This window comes from Saimiri boliviensis, chromosome 18 (genome assembly GCF_048565385.1).
Source record: "Saimiri boliviensis isolate mSaiBol1 chromosome 18, mSaiBol1.pri, whole genome shotgun sequence".
In the NCBI taxonomy this organism is placed as follows: Eukaryota; Metazoa; Chordata; class Mammalia; order Primates; family Cebidae; genus Saimiri; species Saimiri boliviensis.
The window spans coordinates 23973063-23989523 of record NC_133466.1 but is presented as its reverse complement, the minus strand read 5'-3'; the positions used below and the strand labels follow the sequence as shown (position 1 = coordinate 23989523).

General features: G+C 36.7%; 1 protein-coding gene across 14 annotated transcripts in view; it reads left to right on the top strand.

Annotated features, from left to right (window-relative positions):
- The window catches only part of CHODL (chondrolectin), a 371149-nt gene that overhangs the window by 337231 nt on the left and 17457 nt on the right, over nt 1-16461 (top strand). For 12 of the 14 annotated variants that reach the window (XM_010344886.3, XM_074389471.1, XM_074389468.1 and 9 more), the window contains 2 exons: nt 5453-5524; nt 8070-8189. Coding sequence is in view for 1 of the 14 variants with exons in the window: in XM_003934327.4 (XP_003934376.1) it covers nt 9732-9810 (79 nt within the window). In the remaining 13 variants the exon portion in view is untranslated. Of the gene's footprint in view, nt 1-5452; nt 5525-8069; nt 8190-9237; nt 9811-16461 lie in introns of those variants that run through there. The other 2 variants (XM_074389466.1, XM_003934327.4) reach the window with 2 other exon arrangements.

The window sequence follows — 16461 nt, the reverse complement described above, 5'->3', positions numbered from 1 at the left end:
AGTGACAGAGCAAGATTCCATATCCCGCCCCCCACCAAAAAAAAAAAAAAAAGAAAAAAGAAATACCAGCTGTCCACTTTTTTGCCATGTGAATGACCTTAGGCAAGGTACTTAACATCCTTGTGGTACAGTTTTCTTATCTTTGAAACTGGGGACAACTATAGTGTCATAAGACATTCATGAGGATGAAATGAGTTAAAATATGCAAATCTTTCAGAACAGTGCCGGATGCATAGTGACTATTAATTGTTGTTGTTATTGTTACAATTAATCTCATAAGAACAAGAAGGCCAAATTAAGTCCCAGAGTTTTCAATAACATTATCCAGTGTGAAGACCTAAGTTTAGCTTTAACAGTTCAGCTTTCATTTTACTAAAATACCAAAGCCAATATTTGGGGCCTTTTTTTTAAAAAAAAAAAAAATAATTTGGCCTTATTTCATAATGGTTAGGCAGCTGCTGGTAAGACTTTATGCATTCACTTTTCTTCTCCTCTAAAGAGCCAGTGCAAATATTTCATATTTGAAAATTTTTCATTTATTACTTTACAGTGTGACTTACAATAATAAATAAAATCAAGGTTTAAAAGTTTAAGTCAATAAAATACTGCCTATATTCCAAACATAACTTTATAAAACATATAATGCAGAATGCATAATATTTTAATTTTTGGGTGACATATTGAAGAATGATATTCCAGATTATATTATTCACACAATGAATCAATAGAGCAATTAACTTTTTAAAATACTGGAATAAAGAAAGAAATTTACCATATCCAAGGCTTTTTGGTTAATTGTGCACATTAATATGAGTACAGTAGAACAAATCATACCTTATTATTTTAACTTCAAAGATAAATACTACTCAGTGTGAAAACAAATATGTTCTCTCATTCGAATGCTCTACTTTTACTCTGTGACTGCCCTCTGTGAGTGGAAAGTGATGTTTGCCAGATGAATGTAGCCTATTCCCCATAGAGCATTACTTGCTGAGGTAAGCACTCTCTTGGAAGGTTACCAGGTGACTTCCTTAGGTGTGCAGGAAACGGAAGCAGAACGCGGACTATTTTCTTGTCCTCATCTGGTCAGGAAGCCTCAAGATGACACAGCTGGTGGTTAAGCCAGAAAGAGACACTTGTTTCTGTCTGGTATGTGTTTCTGCCCAGCCTTTTCAGTCCTCCTCAGAGCTTTCATTATGCATATTTTGAGTGTATGCTAAGGTTTCTTATGGGTAACTCATGAAGGAAGTGGTTCTTTTATGCAATATTTTGGATAAAAGAGGATAATTCAACTAAAAGGAGAGGCAGGAAATAATCCACCTCTTTACCTTTAATTACCAGAAGTGGTCCCATATGGCTGTTGCTGTATGGGCACAAAGTGGGCCATCTACATATGTCACTGGAAGACAAAGATGGGGTGGAACAAAACTTCTGATCTGAAGGCTCTGTGAAGAAACTCTATTAAATAAAATAGACAACTTTGGTGTTGAATTGGAAAATCATGTACCAGACATGGTTCTGGTTATGGATGAACTTACCTTCTTGTTGAGAAGGTAAAAGAAGTACATGTAACCAGCTAAGTAATTTGAAAAATTAAATAGTATGAAAAGTTCCAGAAGGTAGATATTCAAGTACTAAATGGATAGGTTTTATCTATCTGGAAAAGGAAAGAGAGAAAGTGGCTTGATATGGCTTATTTGAGGAAAGAAGAGACAATTTTAGGAGAGTAATAAAATAAGAACCAGGCATTACAAAGACAAAGAAAATTATAGAGGTGCCCAGTGCAGTAAGAAAACATAAGACAGTCACTTGGTTGTGCTGGCTGATTTATGAGAGCAGGATGTGGACATGAAGTACAAAAGATAAAGAGGATCAGATTTTGAAGGGCCTCGAATAAGGGACAAAGAAACCCCAAATGTGTTCTCTAGTCCAGAGTGTAATTGAAAGCTTTGGAGCAGAAGAACACGTAAAAGCCTGTCCATGCTTTTTTAATAGGATCTTCTAATGTTAGCATTATGCATATTCTTTTCCAAATTTTGTACTCTATTTTCTGCTAGTATATTCATATTAACATTGGAAGAACATTTAAAAAATTAAAATACTGAATATATGATAAATCTATATTGTAGACAAAACAATGTGTTGATTATGAAGACTGGCTGTACTGGGCTGGAGGAGACCAAATCTAAACCCCAGTTAACTCTTTGGATTGACTAAGGCATGTGTGCAATGAAGTTATTCCTGTTATTGCCTATAAAATTTAACAGTTATTTCTGTTATAAAAGAGTTAAGAAGTAGTAGTCACCAAGAATAATATGATCAAATAATTTCTTTTTGAATAGAAGAATCTGTCACACATGCAGCCAGCTGAACGCATTCCACTTATAATAAATTACGTGTTCCAAACAGGTTTTCTACTAAAACTTATTGAAAATAGCATTTTGTTGCTATGACAACCTAGAACAGCAACTGGAAACTAGCATATTAAAGGTGAGACAGGAGAGACAGACAAATAGTTCATATTTAGCTAAATTGTATTCCTTTTTAATTCTTATAAATTCAGGGAGGAATGAAAATTCTTATGTTCAAAAATGAATAGTTTCCTAGTAACAGTTTTCTTAACATCATATAGGTTTAGAATGTCCAGTGTATTTACATTATCTGTTGGTTAGTAAATAAGATGAATCAACTCTCCTCTGATTTTTTTTCTGAATCTCAAAACTCTTTTCATCTATGAGCTTTGTTTTAGTACATTCTCAAGCTGCCATAAACAACTGCCCAAGACTGGATAATTTATAAAGGAAAGAGGTTTAATTGATTCACAGTTCCATATAGCTGGGAAGGCCTCAGGAAACTCACAATCATAGCAAAACCAGAAGCAAACACGTCCTTTCCCACAAGGCAGGAGAAGAAGAATGAAAGCCGAGTGAATGGGGAAGCCCCTCATAAAACCATTAGTGCTTGTGAGAACTTATTCACTATCATGAGACTAGCATGGGGGAAAACCACCTTTATGATTCAGTTACCTCCCATGGGGTCTTTTCTACCACACGTGGGGATTATGGAAACTGCAATTCAAGATGAGACTTGGGTGGGAACACAGACAAACCATATCAAGCTTTGATTACTTTTTGTAGATTTTGAGCTTTAGACCCTTCGCTCAGGATATTATAGCTATTTATTGATTGAAACTCTGACTTTCGAAGGGTGTTTTATGAATCCTAAGAGTTCCACAATATATCTCTAAGGTTTCTTTGGAAAAAAGTATGGTCATATGGCCAATTGATTCTGGTGTTTTCTGTGTCTTTTAGGTTTTACCCCAATACCACACAGAAATTATAATAGTGCAGCTCAGAAAAATGAGCATCCAGTTTCATAAATCAAAAACATCAAGCAATTTGATTAAAAATTTATAAAATATACGGCCGGGCGTGGTGGCTCAAGCCTGTAATCCCAGCACTTTGGGAGGCCAAGGCCAGTGGATCACAAGGTCAAGAGATCGAGACCATCATGGTCAACATGGTGAAACCCTGTCTCTACTAAAAATAAAAAACATTAGCTGGGCATGGTGGCGCATGCCTGTAATCCCAGATACTCAGGAGGTTGAGGCAGGAGAATTGCCTGAACCCAGGAGACGGAGGTTGTGGTGAGCCAAGATCACGCCATTGCACTCCAGCCTGGGTAACGAGTGAAACTCAGTCTCAAAAAAAAAAAAATTATAAAATATTTTAAATCCCAATAATTTTTACATGAATTTCAGATAACCATTTGAACAATAAATGACAGATTTTCTACTTGTATTTGTAAGATATCCTCAATGAAAATGTGCTTATATTAACATTCAGATAGATACAATTTTATTTCATGATGTAATTTGTAGTCTTTTTAAAAATCAAAAAGTCATTTATTGACTTCCTAGTATGCAAGACACTGTTAGGCATTGAGGATACAGAATATTTTATAGTACAGTATTTTTCCTATAGGAGACTATGTCCACATAAAAAGGCATAATTTATGCAGATAACTATTGGAGAAGAAAAGTATTGTGATTTTAAAAAATCAGAGCAAGAAAATAATTATTTTTCTGGAAATTAAAAAATAAGCATCATGTAGGATGTAAAAGTCAACCACATGTTAAATATCAGGCTATGAGCTGCACTCTTCTGGGCAAATTAGGACTTTGTCAGGCCACACAAGATATGTGGTTATCACACTCTTTATTTGTTTTTTTAATTTTTGTGGCATCTGTGGTATGTTGATGTATTACTCAAAGGACCACAGAAAATTTTTGGAACTCCTATTTTCTGAATAATTTGGAAATCAAATGAATATATAGCCATTTATTATCAATCAAACCATTGTCATTTTTATAGAAAAAAAGAGAAGAGAGAGAAAGAGAGAGGGAGGGAGGAGGAAGGAAAGAAAAGAAAAAAGGGAAGAAAGATGTTAGGCTTTTTTACTTTAGTGAAATAAGTTGTAATGCTGAAAAGGGCTCTAGAAATCATCTAGCATAGTGATTTCCAACTTCTTTCAGTATGAAGCCCTATTTTTAACAAACATATTGTTTTTAGGACCTTGCAAAATAGCAATTGTTCTTTTGGTAAGTATTGATCAGAATATATTGGAAAAGATTTATAAATTAAGTGACATTTTATGATTAAATTTACACTTTGTTAGAACAATAGCATCTATATATATTTGGAAAATTGGTGCATATGTGCAAATAACATGACATTCTGGCTAGGGATAATAAAGATGAAGATTTGAAAAGTTTATGAAGTAACAGCATTTCTGCAACAGAATCTCATTCAGTTGGGAAATACAGAATTTCTCCAATTCATTCTTTTTATATTTATAAAATGAAAACAAAACAGATGAGGAAAGTTTCCCAAGGTCAGATTAATGAAAAATTTAGATTAATGTTTCTGCTGGCCAAATAATCTTTTCATAATGCCAAATATCATCCCCAATAAGGAGTTAGTCAATTATGTTTCTAATAAATCAGACCAGACACTTGAAGCAAAGATGACTTTAGCTTACACCTTTTTTGTTTGATCATGTCAATTTTGTTTGGTTGTATTAACATATGTTAAGACCAGATTTAGTAATTAAGCTGTAATTAGAATAAAAATTATTGAGTTATACTAGATTGCCAGCAATAGAAACAAATTGCATTGCTTTAAATTAATAAAGAAGCATTAAAAAGAAGTTTTAATTTACTGAGTTGATAGTTAAACATGCACATATATTTATATGATTCTTTAAATCTGATAGGATATATTCCTAGTCATGTTCTATAAATATTTTTAACCTATCACCTGAATGATCAGAACATGCAACAGACTGAATAGTTACTAAATTTAAACTTCAAGTTATAGAAAAGCATGTTTTTTAGGGTGTATAATTCTTCATTATATTTCTGATATCATTATGAACAATGAAATTTCCCTAGATAGCCCTGCAAAAACTGACTTCTGGGATTATGGTGAAGAGTGGAACTGGCTTCTACCTCCTCCTGAATGAGGTAGGTCATGTATTCTGCAGCATAGACATGTTTTGAAAAGAACAAGTAAATCTCCGGGGAGTTTGGCCAACTGCTTATTCTTACATTTGAGCCTGTTGCACGCCCACACAGATGCCAAGGTATCATCTCTAAAACATTGGGAGGAAAAACCTTGGAATCGGTGCTCTCTTACTGAAAACGAAGCATTACTCAAAAAAACAACAACAACAACAACAACAACAAAAAACTTTTTGCCTATTGCTGAAGTGGTTATATAGTAATGATTTACCTTTAAAACTTTCAAATGTTTATTTTTCTATGTCCTGGCAATGCTATTGATAGTGCTCAGGAGAATCATTAACTGCAATTAAATAAAGTATAATAGAATAAATAAATTGGTTAATATTGGATTCAGATAACATCTCAAATGTATTAATGTAAAGCTGTAATAATTTTAAAGATTGTAACAAATCTCCTTTGAAGATTGTATTTGTCATTTTTTGACCTGGAGCAGAAATGAATGAAGCCTGTTGTGACTTAGGTTGAAGCCACTGTATTGAGTTGCCCAAGTGAGGAGCCACTGAGAGGTGATCAATGGTTGGAATTTAGGCTGTCTTTCCTTTAGACGTAGTAATGGGCACATGAAGCAGATGCTCACTGGGAATGACAGACATTTGAAAGTGAATGGGGAAAGTGGAAGAGTTTGTAGTATATTGGAGAAATACAGATTCCATAGTGTACTCTTAAGAGTGCTGATATCACTTTAGAAAACGTTGGATTCCAAATATTGTTTCTATTGATGTTTCAGAGCTTCCAGAGATTCAGCAATCAACTTATTCCTGAGATTCCTTTGTGGCCACTTTTTACTGATAATCATCTTTCTCTTTGGGAGCTTGAAGACAGAGATACATTTTAGGTGTTGAATGTATGCTGAGCACCTTAGCTTAATCAGTTTGAAGTTCTCATTTGAATCTTTTTTTTTTTTTAAGTGGGCAAAGACCCTTGACTTGTGGGGTACCTCTCTTCTGACTGCCAGTCATAGGGCCTCATTTGGTATGAGCTGACTTGGGGTCCAGCTCCAGACATACACAATTCCTCACATAACCCTAAAGTCTCTTGCTTGCCATAGAGGGAGTCCTTAATTTCCTGATTGCTTTGCAAACAGTTCTTAAACTTCCAATTTTGTTCAGTTAATTTGGAACTAGAATATGTCATCAGAAAAACGTGTCTCCTATGGCACCTTATGCATATCCACAAGAGGGAAAATTAAAATTCTTTGTTAATAAAATTAATGATTATGTGTTGTTTCCCCCCAACTCCCAATAACCTTGTAACATTTTTCCAAAATACAATTTTGTTGAAATTTTTTTATTTGTAGCCGCTACTACACTGTATGGAAAAACAAACAACAACAACAACAACAAAAAGAAGCCAAGAGAGATTTCCACCAGTGCTTTCCAAAGAGCATTCCTAGTACCACTCACATTTTGTATTTAAGACAATTCAAACTGTGATCTCGGAGCTTAGTGATGACCCAGCCAGATGTTTTGAAGTGAGGGAGACACAAACAAATGAAAAAAGCTGTTCTTGTCAGCCAGTCCCCTTAAAATCATCATATCTAAAAAGAACCTGCAATAATTTATTTTCCTGCTAGGTTGAACATCCAGAATAACTGCTGAACAGCCTTAGTTAGTGAGTGTGGCCAACTTCACCTGATAGAATTCTGGCCTAAAGATAAGAAACTGTATGTTAGGAAGTCTGTGCAACCACACTGAGGATATAGTTATTACTGTAGTTTTGATTTCCTGAAGTACTAAGACCATGAAGATCCTGCCTGACAAAAGGCTTCATTCTTGCTAGCTTTTTAGGCATAAGAGACATTTGAGCCTACTGATGATGTAGGAATATATATCTAGTGCTTATGTTGTAAATTGCTGCTATTCTTTCCCAAACAGGGACCTTTTTACAGTAGCTCTGGACTGTGTGAGTAACAGAGCAGGGTGGCATGCAAGGGGAAAGGAGGTCCCCTTCAGAATCCTAGTTCTATAGATATTTGGAGAAGCCATGGGGATCACCACCCTCAACCTTGACTGCTGCTAGAGAATTCCTACAAACATAGCTCCAAATGAATTTCTCATCTTCTGTGCTGTCCATGACACTTGACTTGCCCTTCGGTGACAGCATTTATTCACAGAGCAATTATTTTATTATATTTCTTTTTCTACACTGGACTGTGAACCCCTGGGTGCAGCTCTCCTATGATGGCTATGCCAGTAATACTCTTTGACATGGTTTCCAGGGCTGAGCTATACCTCCACTGCCTGGAGGCATATCAGTTTTCCATTTTTCATTCAGAATCCCAGCAGTGCCTGTTTGTTGTGAGTAATTAGCTAGTGTGAAAGTCACAGAATCCATAGCCTCTACAAGCTCCAAATTTATTAACTGTCCATGGTTCTGCAATAAATTAGTGTTTTTAAAGCTAATATAAGAAAAAGGAAGTGATAGAATAGATATTATTGTAGTTATTTTAGAATTCTACTTTTTTTTTTTTTTTTTTTTGAGACAGGATCTTGCATATCGCCAAAACTGGAATGCGGTGGCTGGATCATAGCTCACTGCAGCGTCAGACTTCTACATCAGCCGCCGGAGTAGCTGGGACCACAGACAGTGCTAGAATTCTACTGTCGTGAGTAGTCTGCGTTTAATAATCTTTAACGTCTTTCCAAGTGCTAAAATTTCTGATTCTGCAAGACTTGTCCTTGTTGTGTCAGTATTGACTTCCTTTTTCCAATAAAACAGTCAAACAGTTGTTTAGAGTGTACCTGTGGCTTATGAAAACCAAAGACAGCAAGAAGTTAGAGGACAGTGTAATTCCTATAAGACACATAATGTTATTTAACAGTTATTTAAAGCATTTAATTTTATAAGCGTAACATTCTCATGCATTTAAAACAACATAATGAGAAAATACCAATTCCACTGAAGCTCATTATGAAAACATTTTCAGAGTTCATACTATGGACTTGATATAGATTAAAATTCTTATGAGCTTCTCTCCAGTACTCCTAGGTATAACAGTCTTCGCCTAGACTGCTTTAATAAAGAGTAGGTCAGGTTATGAAAAATGTAGATTTTCCAATGAGCTTTACTTCTCATGTAAATCATAGATCACCAATAAATGATTGCAAAAAATATATCCATTTTACATCCAGAAAATTCCCAAGAATTCAGAATGTCTACTTTGTATTGATGGTTTTCTCTGGAGTTGCAAACACTGAGACTGAAATCAGTTTCGAAAACCATGCTTCAAATATTCATTTCAATTTGCTCTTGTGGCAGTTTTCGTCAAACAACCTGCTTGGAGATAATCTATTTGCTGAACCTAGGTGGGGAAAAACCTGCCACATTACATAATTCACTGAGCAGGTTTTGGCTCCCACTTCACCAATCCGTCTTAAATAGTGGCTAGTGCCCTGCATCTAGCAATACATATGATCAAGCAATTTAGCACAGAAAGAGAAAGGCCCCACAACTTGGCATCCCCGTGGACATTTATCTTTGAGAAAATCAAATGGATCCAACTTTTTGCCAGAGTTTAATAGCAAAGCTGCCACATTTTACACAAATGAGTATCCAATCCGCCAGCTAATGGAAAGGGGACAGGGAGGAGGGGACCAGAGGAGGTGGGGCAACTGACTGGACTGTTTTCAAAGTGACTCCCGTTTTTAGGGGAGGGGCTGGGATGCTCCACATGGCTGGAGAGACGAAGTAGTTAAAAATTATTACTAGTAGGGGGCTGGAACCTCGGAACCTGGGTATATAAGACGGTGCCTGAGCGCAGAGCGGCTGCTGCTGCTGTGATCCAGGACCAGGGCCCACGGGCTCAGACTCTCAGTTGTCAGAGGCGGGGGAGAGAAGCAAAGCGCAGCGGTGCGGTCCAAGCCGGGGCTCCTGCTTCGCCTCTGGGACACACAAGGGACTCCCTAACTTCAATCCCCAGACGCGCACCCGCGGAGTCCTGGGCTCCAGCCGGCACATCGGCACAGGCGCGGCTGGCGGCGGGTCCCGGCCAAAGGCGATGCGCTCAGGAGTTCGGGCAGCTGGGCTCGGGCGGCGGAAGTAGGGCCCAGCCGGGAGGCAGGGAGGCTGTGGAGTCAGAGCCGCGGGCTGCGCCCTAGGCAGAGGCGCCCTCGCTCCACGCAACACCTGCTGCTGCCACCGCGCCGCGATGAGCCGCGTGGTCTCGCTGTTGCTGGGCGCCGCGCTGCTCTGCGGCCACGGAGCCTTTTGCCGCCGCGTGGTCAGCGGTGAGTCAGGGGCCGTCCGCCCGGAGGGCGGGCTGGGAGAGGGGACCACGGGGCGCGGCGGGGCAGTCTGTCCTCGGGCGGAGGGTCTCCAGGGCGTTTGAAACCTGGGCGGTGTAAGGGCCCGGGAGGAGGCGGGAAGAAATTGATTGTGCTATTCTCCTCCCTCTCGTAACACACTCGCAGAAAAGTTTAAATTTTTGTGAAGCGCTTGCTTAAGTCGCCGCGGAGCGAGCTTCTGCTTCATCAGGAGCAGCACAGCCTTTTTCTGGATGATTTCCACTTTCTTTGTGAGAGAGTTGACCACAGGGTAGGGCTCAGCACCTGCAAAGGGGGTGGGGTAGGGCGGAGGCAGAGGGAACCCAGAGACAGAAGAGCTGCCGCAGAAATGCCACCCTCTGTGGCTCTGGCTGGACTTTGGTCCCTGCACCGTGTTCACTCGGATGATTTCTGAGACCAGATCAGTTCGCTATGGGTCGCCTCCGGATGCCTGGGCATCCAGTCTTTGTTCTCAGCAGGACTACTGGCAAGGACCTGGGGTATGCTCATTGTGTGTAGATGCTTTTCCTTTACACACTTCGTTCCAAGTTGGGGACTTCCCAGAAAATGAAGTCAGCTGGAGTTGGGCCGAGGTATACTTGGTAATGACTGCAGGTTTGGCACACAGTAGGTGCACAATTAGGTCTGTTAAATCAGTGCATGGGAAATGGATCAAAATTGGCAAGTTTCCCAGGTTTTCTTTGATTTTTTTTTTTTTTTTCTCTCACTGTCCTATCGTTGAACAATTTATATTGCGTCTACTCTCCCTTACTTTTTGGGAAGGTCTCTTCGAAAGGATACATGTTCTCAGTGGCCTAAGATGAATGTGATCAGGGCCTCACAAGAAGGCTGAACCTAACTACACTTTACAGAAATCTCTTGCTATGCTCTTTGAAATACTGCAGTATTTGTTTGATGTATGTGTTTTGAGGGTAAAAGTTTTGTTTTTTTTTTTTCCAAACATAAAAAGCACAAATAGTCCTTTTCACTTTTGTACATCTATACAACAGGTGTCACTAGATGTAGAAATAGATGACAGATGACGGCACCTAATTCAGTTGTGAAGCCAGACCTTTAGACATTGACATATTAAGCTTAATTGTTACTGATCTTCCCCTGAGCAATTTGTGGTGTTCTGCGTTTCAGAATATAATTCTTCAATGTGTAGTTATCAATCACTCTACATTTTTTTTCAGAATTTTCAGAATCTGTGACATTAGATCCTTTTCCTCACTAATTTAGCTGCAAAGAAAAAGTTCATTATATAGATTCATCTGATTGTGTAAATTACCTATCTGACTTTGCGTTTATCAGAATTATTCATGCAACTGAATGAACAGCAGAGACCATGCTTTGAACATAAGTGTTTTTGTTTTTAAACAAACACTCATTGACCTAAATAATACCCTTTAGATATACCTTGTTCCTAGGCCTCAACATTGGCAAGGGAGACAAAATAATATCTAAAGTAAAAACAGAGCTTAAAAAATTGTTCAAGAGGTGTATTTTGTGTTCTTTGAGTACATAATTTTTTCCAAACCTTTTGTTATATTTTCTCATTATGTATTTATAGGCATCTTGTAGATGACATCTGGAAAATTTCTAATTAACTGAACATGATCTATTTGATTTAGCATAAATGATGATGTTTATTTGATATTAAAATAATTAGTTATGTTTTTCTTATGAATAATTCAATTGTCTTTGGTCATAAAATTCACATTGAAATTTAACCATCTGTAAATGGATTTGTAACATTTATTCTTTGAAGACTAATTTTTAAAAAAGATATATTTTAACCACAATGGCCAGAGAACACAGCAGCCTAAAGCCTGACATTTTTGTAGCAATAGTTTCTGATGGATTTGTTGTCTACCTGGTCAATGTAAGTTTTGAATTGGTGCATCAATTTTTTCATGCCACTTGGGTCCATTCACCAGATCTTTACTGAAGTTTGAGAGCCTCTTTGGGGCTGTCAGTAGGAACATACTGACCACATATGGAATATATTTCTATTTGTTAAATTTCAGTACAATTTATAACTCCTATGTAGGATACTCAAATAATCACTTACTCCAGAGAAAAAGATAGACACAAAATAATTCTCCACAGAAATTATCTTTAATACTTAAAAATATTCAATAAGATACTTTCCAATACTTTTAAATACATCACCTTTTCTAAAGTGTAGAATATTACTTAAAAACAAAGTGGATGTATTTTAGCAAGAAATGACATTTCAAACAACTTGGTCATCATAATCTGACCGATAAGATTTAGTAGCATCTAGTAGTAATACGGAAGTATTTTTTCTAGGTCAATGGTCATGCTTATTTTGATGTATGAATATGTAAAGTAATATGTGACATGATTATAGTAATCAAAGCCTATTTATTGAATTTATGATATTAACTTTGAAACTACTTTTAGGAGCTTAGACCTGTACTAATTTCTTACTACACACAGATGTGTAGCGAATATCTGTGGAAGCTGCAATCATTTAATTTTGTGAAGTGACTGGTGAGTAATGCTGTCTTCTTTAGGACAAAGTTAAAAAGATTTTACTTGTAGGCATAAGGATGAAGATGAAGGATTCAAAATTCAGGTCTCTAAGTTGGGAGGGTATGTTGGAAGCACAAGTGATAATTTTAAACAATTGAAGTGTTTTGAAGTAATGTGTTTCTTTTTTTTTTTCCTTTTTCTTTGTAGTGTGCATAGTAGTGATCCCCAACCTGTTTTTGCTGCAAAATGACATTAGGAGTATTCCATGGCACTTCCAGATTTCTCCAGAACACTTTAACATATGTTAATTTACCCTTATTAAACTGGCACACGTTTTATTTAGGAGACTGGGTGATTTAGAGACCTTTCTTCTTGTCATGCGGATACCACAGAATATTACAAATTCATGGGTGGTGAACAGTAGCACATAGATTAATATATAATATAATATAATATAATAGCAAGGGAGATACAAGAAAAACTGATGAGCATATCTCAGCCTATGGAACTATTCCATGACATCATCAAAAGCATAAAATGATGACAGTGCAGTTTTCGAAGATGCAATTACTTTAAGTATCTCTTGGGCATGAAAGGAACAATTTAATCTTATTACCAGTCATTTAATAAACTAACCATTTATCATGGCCATTATTCTTTAACTGTGTTTGTTATCATTTTATGGTTTTATTTTTATAATTTTTTTCCTGAAGAGGGAAATATCAATTACATTCCTTTAGAAAACAAGCAGCATTATATAAAGGAGTCCAAGATTAAAATTCAGAAGATGCACTCACAAACAGTTTTTACTATTTACAACAATCTTCTGTGTCAGGCATGCATATACAAGTAGATGGATGTGTGCAACTATGAGGTGAGAGTGTTTCTTTCATTGTTTTTAACATATTCCTGATGATATAACACAGGATGACAGCTTGGCTAAAGTTATACTCTTTGTAATGGGGAATGCATTCCATTTGGACATAGTTTGTTTTATTTTGGAAAATGAAAAGACTAGGGAAAAAATTCTTAAAGACATATATGGTTCGAAAATCTGAGACAGAGGCGACATTAATTCTTATTTAAATATTTGTAACAGAAAATCCGAACCTGTTTAGAAACAAGCTCTCAGGGCACAAACTCTTGCATATATTAGCCACTCAATAATGAATAACAGATTAATGCCAATGATTCTGACATAGACAACATGCACTGTATGTATTCATAAATCCCTTTTGTTCATGAAATATTTCACCTTTATATTAGGTCTGAGATACATGGAGACAGCAGAGAAATCTGGTAAAAGCATGGACTATAGAGTCAGATGGCCTGGTGACAAACCTCAGCTTCAGCAGTTGTGAACTGTGTAAACTTGGGCAAGTTATTCATCTATTCTCTGCCCATTTTGCCTCATTTTGAAAACAGATAAGACCTTTGTCATGGGATTGCTAGGAATATTAAAAAGGTTCAAATACAGTTGTGCAGGTTGTGCCCTGTGCCGAGGTACATGCCAAAAAGATAGAAGAAGGAGTTCAGTTTGGCAAGCCCAGTCCCTGGAGCTCAGGCCACCTGGAGGCCAAATCAACTTTTTCGGGTTGAACAGTCTATAAGGGGGACCTTTCTGCCGTCTCTCACCAGGAGAGGTCATCTTCTCCTAATTTATACCAAAGCATGGATTGTGGTAGAAGGGAGGCGTTGCACTCTAAATTATTGCTAAATTTCAGGCCTGTATTATTAGAATCATTATTTCTACAAAATTCATAACTGGTCTCATTATTTAAGTAAGAAAACAGGCTTGGGGAGATTAAATAATCCCACGTACCCACAATTTAAATGTAGAGTTTGGTTTCAAAGCTAATTCATTTTGATCGGCTACGTGAACTCTTAAGTCACACTGATACTTGACTTACCACTTACTCTAATCTCCATTGTAAATATTGTGATTTTTAAAAAAAATAGTCTCATCCTCTTCTCTGAAAGCTTATGGCGTTTTCCAACTGGAGAAGCAGGGCTTGCTGCCGCTGCCACCATCATAAAATGACCACAACCTACAGATTTAGTTTTGTTTATTAAAGTGGGAGAATGCATGCCAGTTATAGCGCCCTATGCGATTAAGTGCATTATAAAATCTGTGTTGTAAAAATCAAAGTTTATTATAATAAAACTCTCTATAAGAAAAAATTTGAGGAAGTTGGTATAATACTGAATGCGGAAAGCAGAACACTTAAAATGAATACCAGTCCTTGTCTTTTTAGTTCAAAAGTGCTGGCATTGGTCATTGGTATCACTGGCCTTGCATAGTACTATCAACATATTTCTCAGTGTGATTGTGAGGGGGAAAAGAAGAAATTATGAAAAAATATCTTACGTGATTCTAACAAAACATTCTAAGGTCATTCTGGTTTGGGGAAGATTTACCATGTGGATGTTCTTTTTTACTTTGTTTTTTGCAACTCATGGTAGATCATAATTGAACAGTAGGAATTTGTGATACATCTTTTATAATTTTATTGAAAAATGTGGTATAAATTCAACACTCATCTAATATTGGTAATATGTAAGTACAGTGTGAGACATTAGAAAATATTTATTATTTTCATAACTGAGCACTCAACTATCAGAAAGTAAATAAATATAAGCAATAAGATAACCAAATTATAGATCCTTTCTATTCAAAAGAAAAAGCAAACTACCATGACTTCATGAGTTTGGCCCAACTTTTACATCATTGCCAAAAGGATTTAAACCTTTGCCAATAGTTAGCGCTATTGAAATTTTAATGTATAAGATAAAAGACAAAAATAATCTACTTATTCATGGAAATAGTGATGAAATTTTTGTTGTGATGGTGATAGGAATGTTAATAATCATAACTTTCTCTAAATAAAAGGGCCTGCTTATTTATGTAGCTGTGTGTGTGAAACTAATAAAGATGAATATTTATTTTATATAAAATAAACATTTTAATACATAAAATAATTTATGTATTTTATTAAAAAGAAGTCTCTTTTATATAAAAGAAAATATTCTATATAATATTTCTATAAAAATTCCGTGCAATCTGTACAACAAACCTCCACAACACACGTTTACCTATGTAACAAACCTGCACATCCTGTGTATATACCCATGAACTTAAAATAAATGGTAAAAAATTCAGTGCAGAAAAACTTACATATTTAAATACTTTTTAGATTTAAAAATTAGCTCCTAGTGCATGTCTAGGAAATAAATTATCTTGTATTTTATTTTTAAAATATGTTTTAGAGAATTTATTTTGAATTTTATTTCTCAGTGTGTTTGTAGAATCCAGGGCAGATCTTTTCTCTCTCTGATAGATAAACCCACCATTAAATGATGTTTTCAGCTACAGGTGCTAGTTGACAAATAGTAATTTACAGTTAGCATAAATGTAACCTTAGTGTAATAGAACCCATTCTATGGTTCTCTGAATACCTATCCCATAAAATGTTGGTGGAAGATTTTATCTGAATGTAACATTAGAAAATAAGAGACAGAGAGCCGGGTGCTGTGGCTCAAGCCTGTAATCCCAGCACTTTGGGAGGCCGAGGCGGGCGGATTACAAGGTCAAGGGATCGAGACCATCCTGGTCAACATGGTGAAACCGTGTCTCTACTAAAAATAAAAAAATTAGCTGGGCATAGTGGCGCATGCCTGTAATCCCAGCTACTCAGGAGGCTGAGGCAGGAGAATTGCCTGAACCCAGGAGGCGGAGGTTGCGGTGAGCCGAGATCGCGCCATTGCACTTCAGCCTGGGTAACAAGAGCGAAACTCGGTCTCACAAAAAAAATAAATTAATTAATTAAAAAAAAAAAAAAAGAGACAGAGAAATTCTCCATGTTATCTCACATAATTAGAAAAGAGGTAATTGTAATTGTTCTCTACGAAGATTGGCTTTTACGGAAGTGGGAAAGTTGCCTCCAGAAGATCTGCATTAACGCAACTTTTCTGGGAATTAGGGCAACGTTTGTTTCCCAGCTGTTGTAGTTTCACTGCATTAGTAGCCAAATGTAATCAGCTGAAATAGCGGTGAGAGGTTCAATAGCTGCTGCTTCTGCTGATTTTGCTGCAACTTGGACCGAATTTGCACGC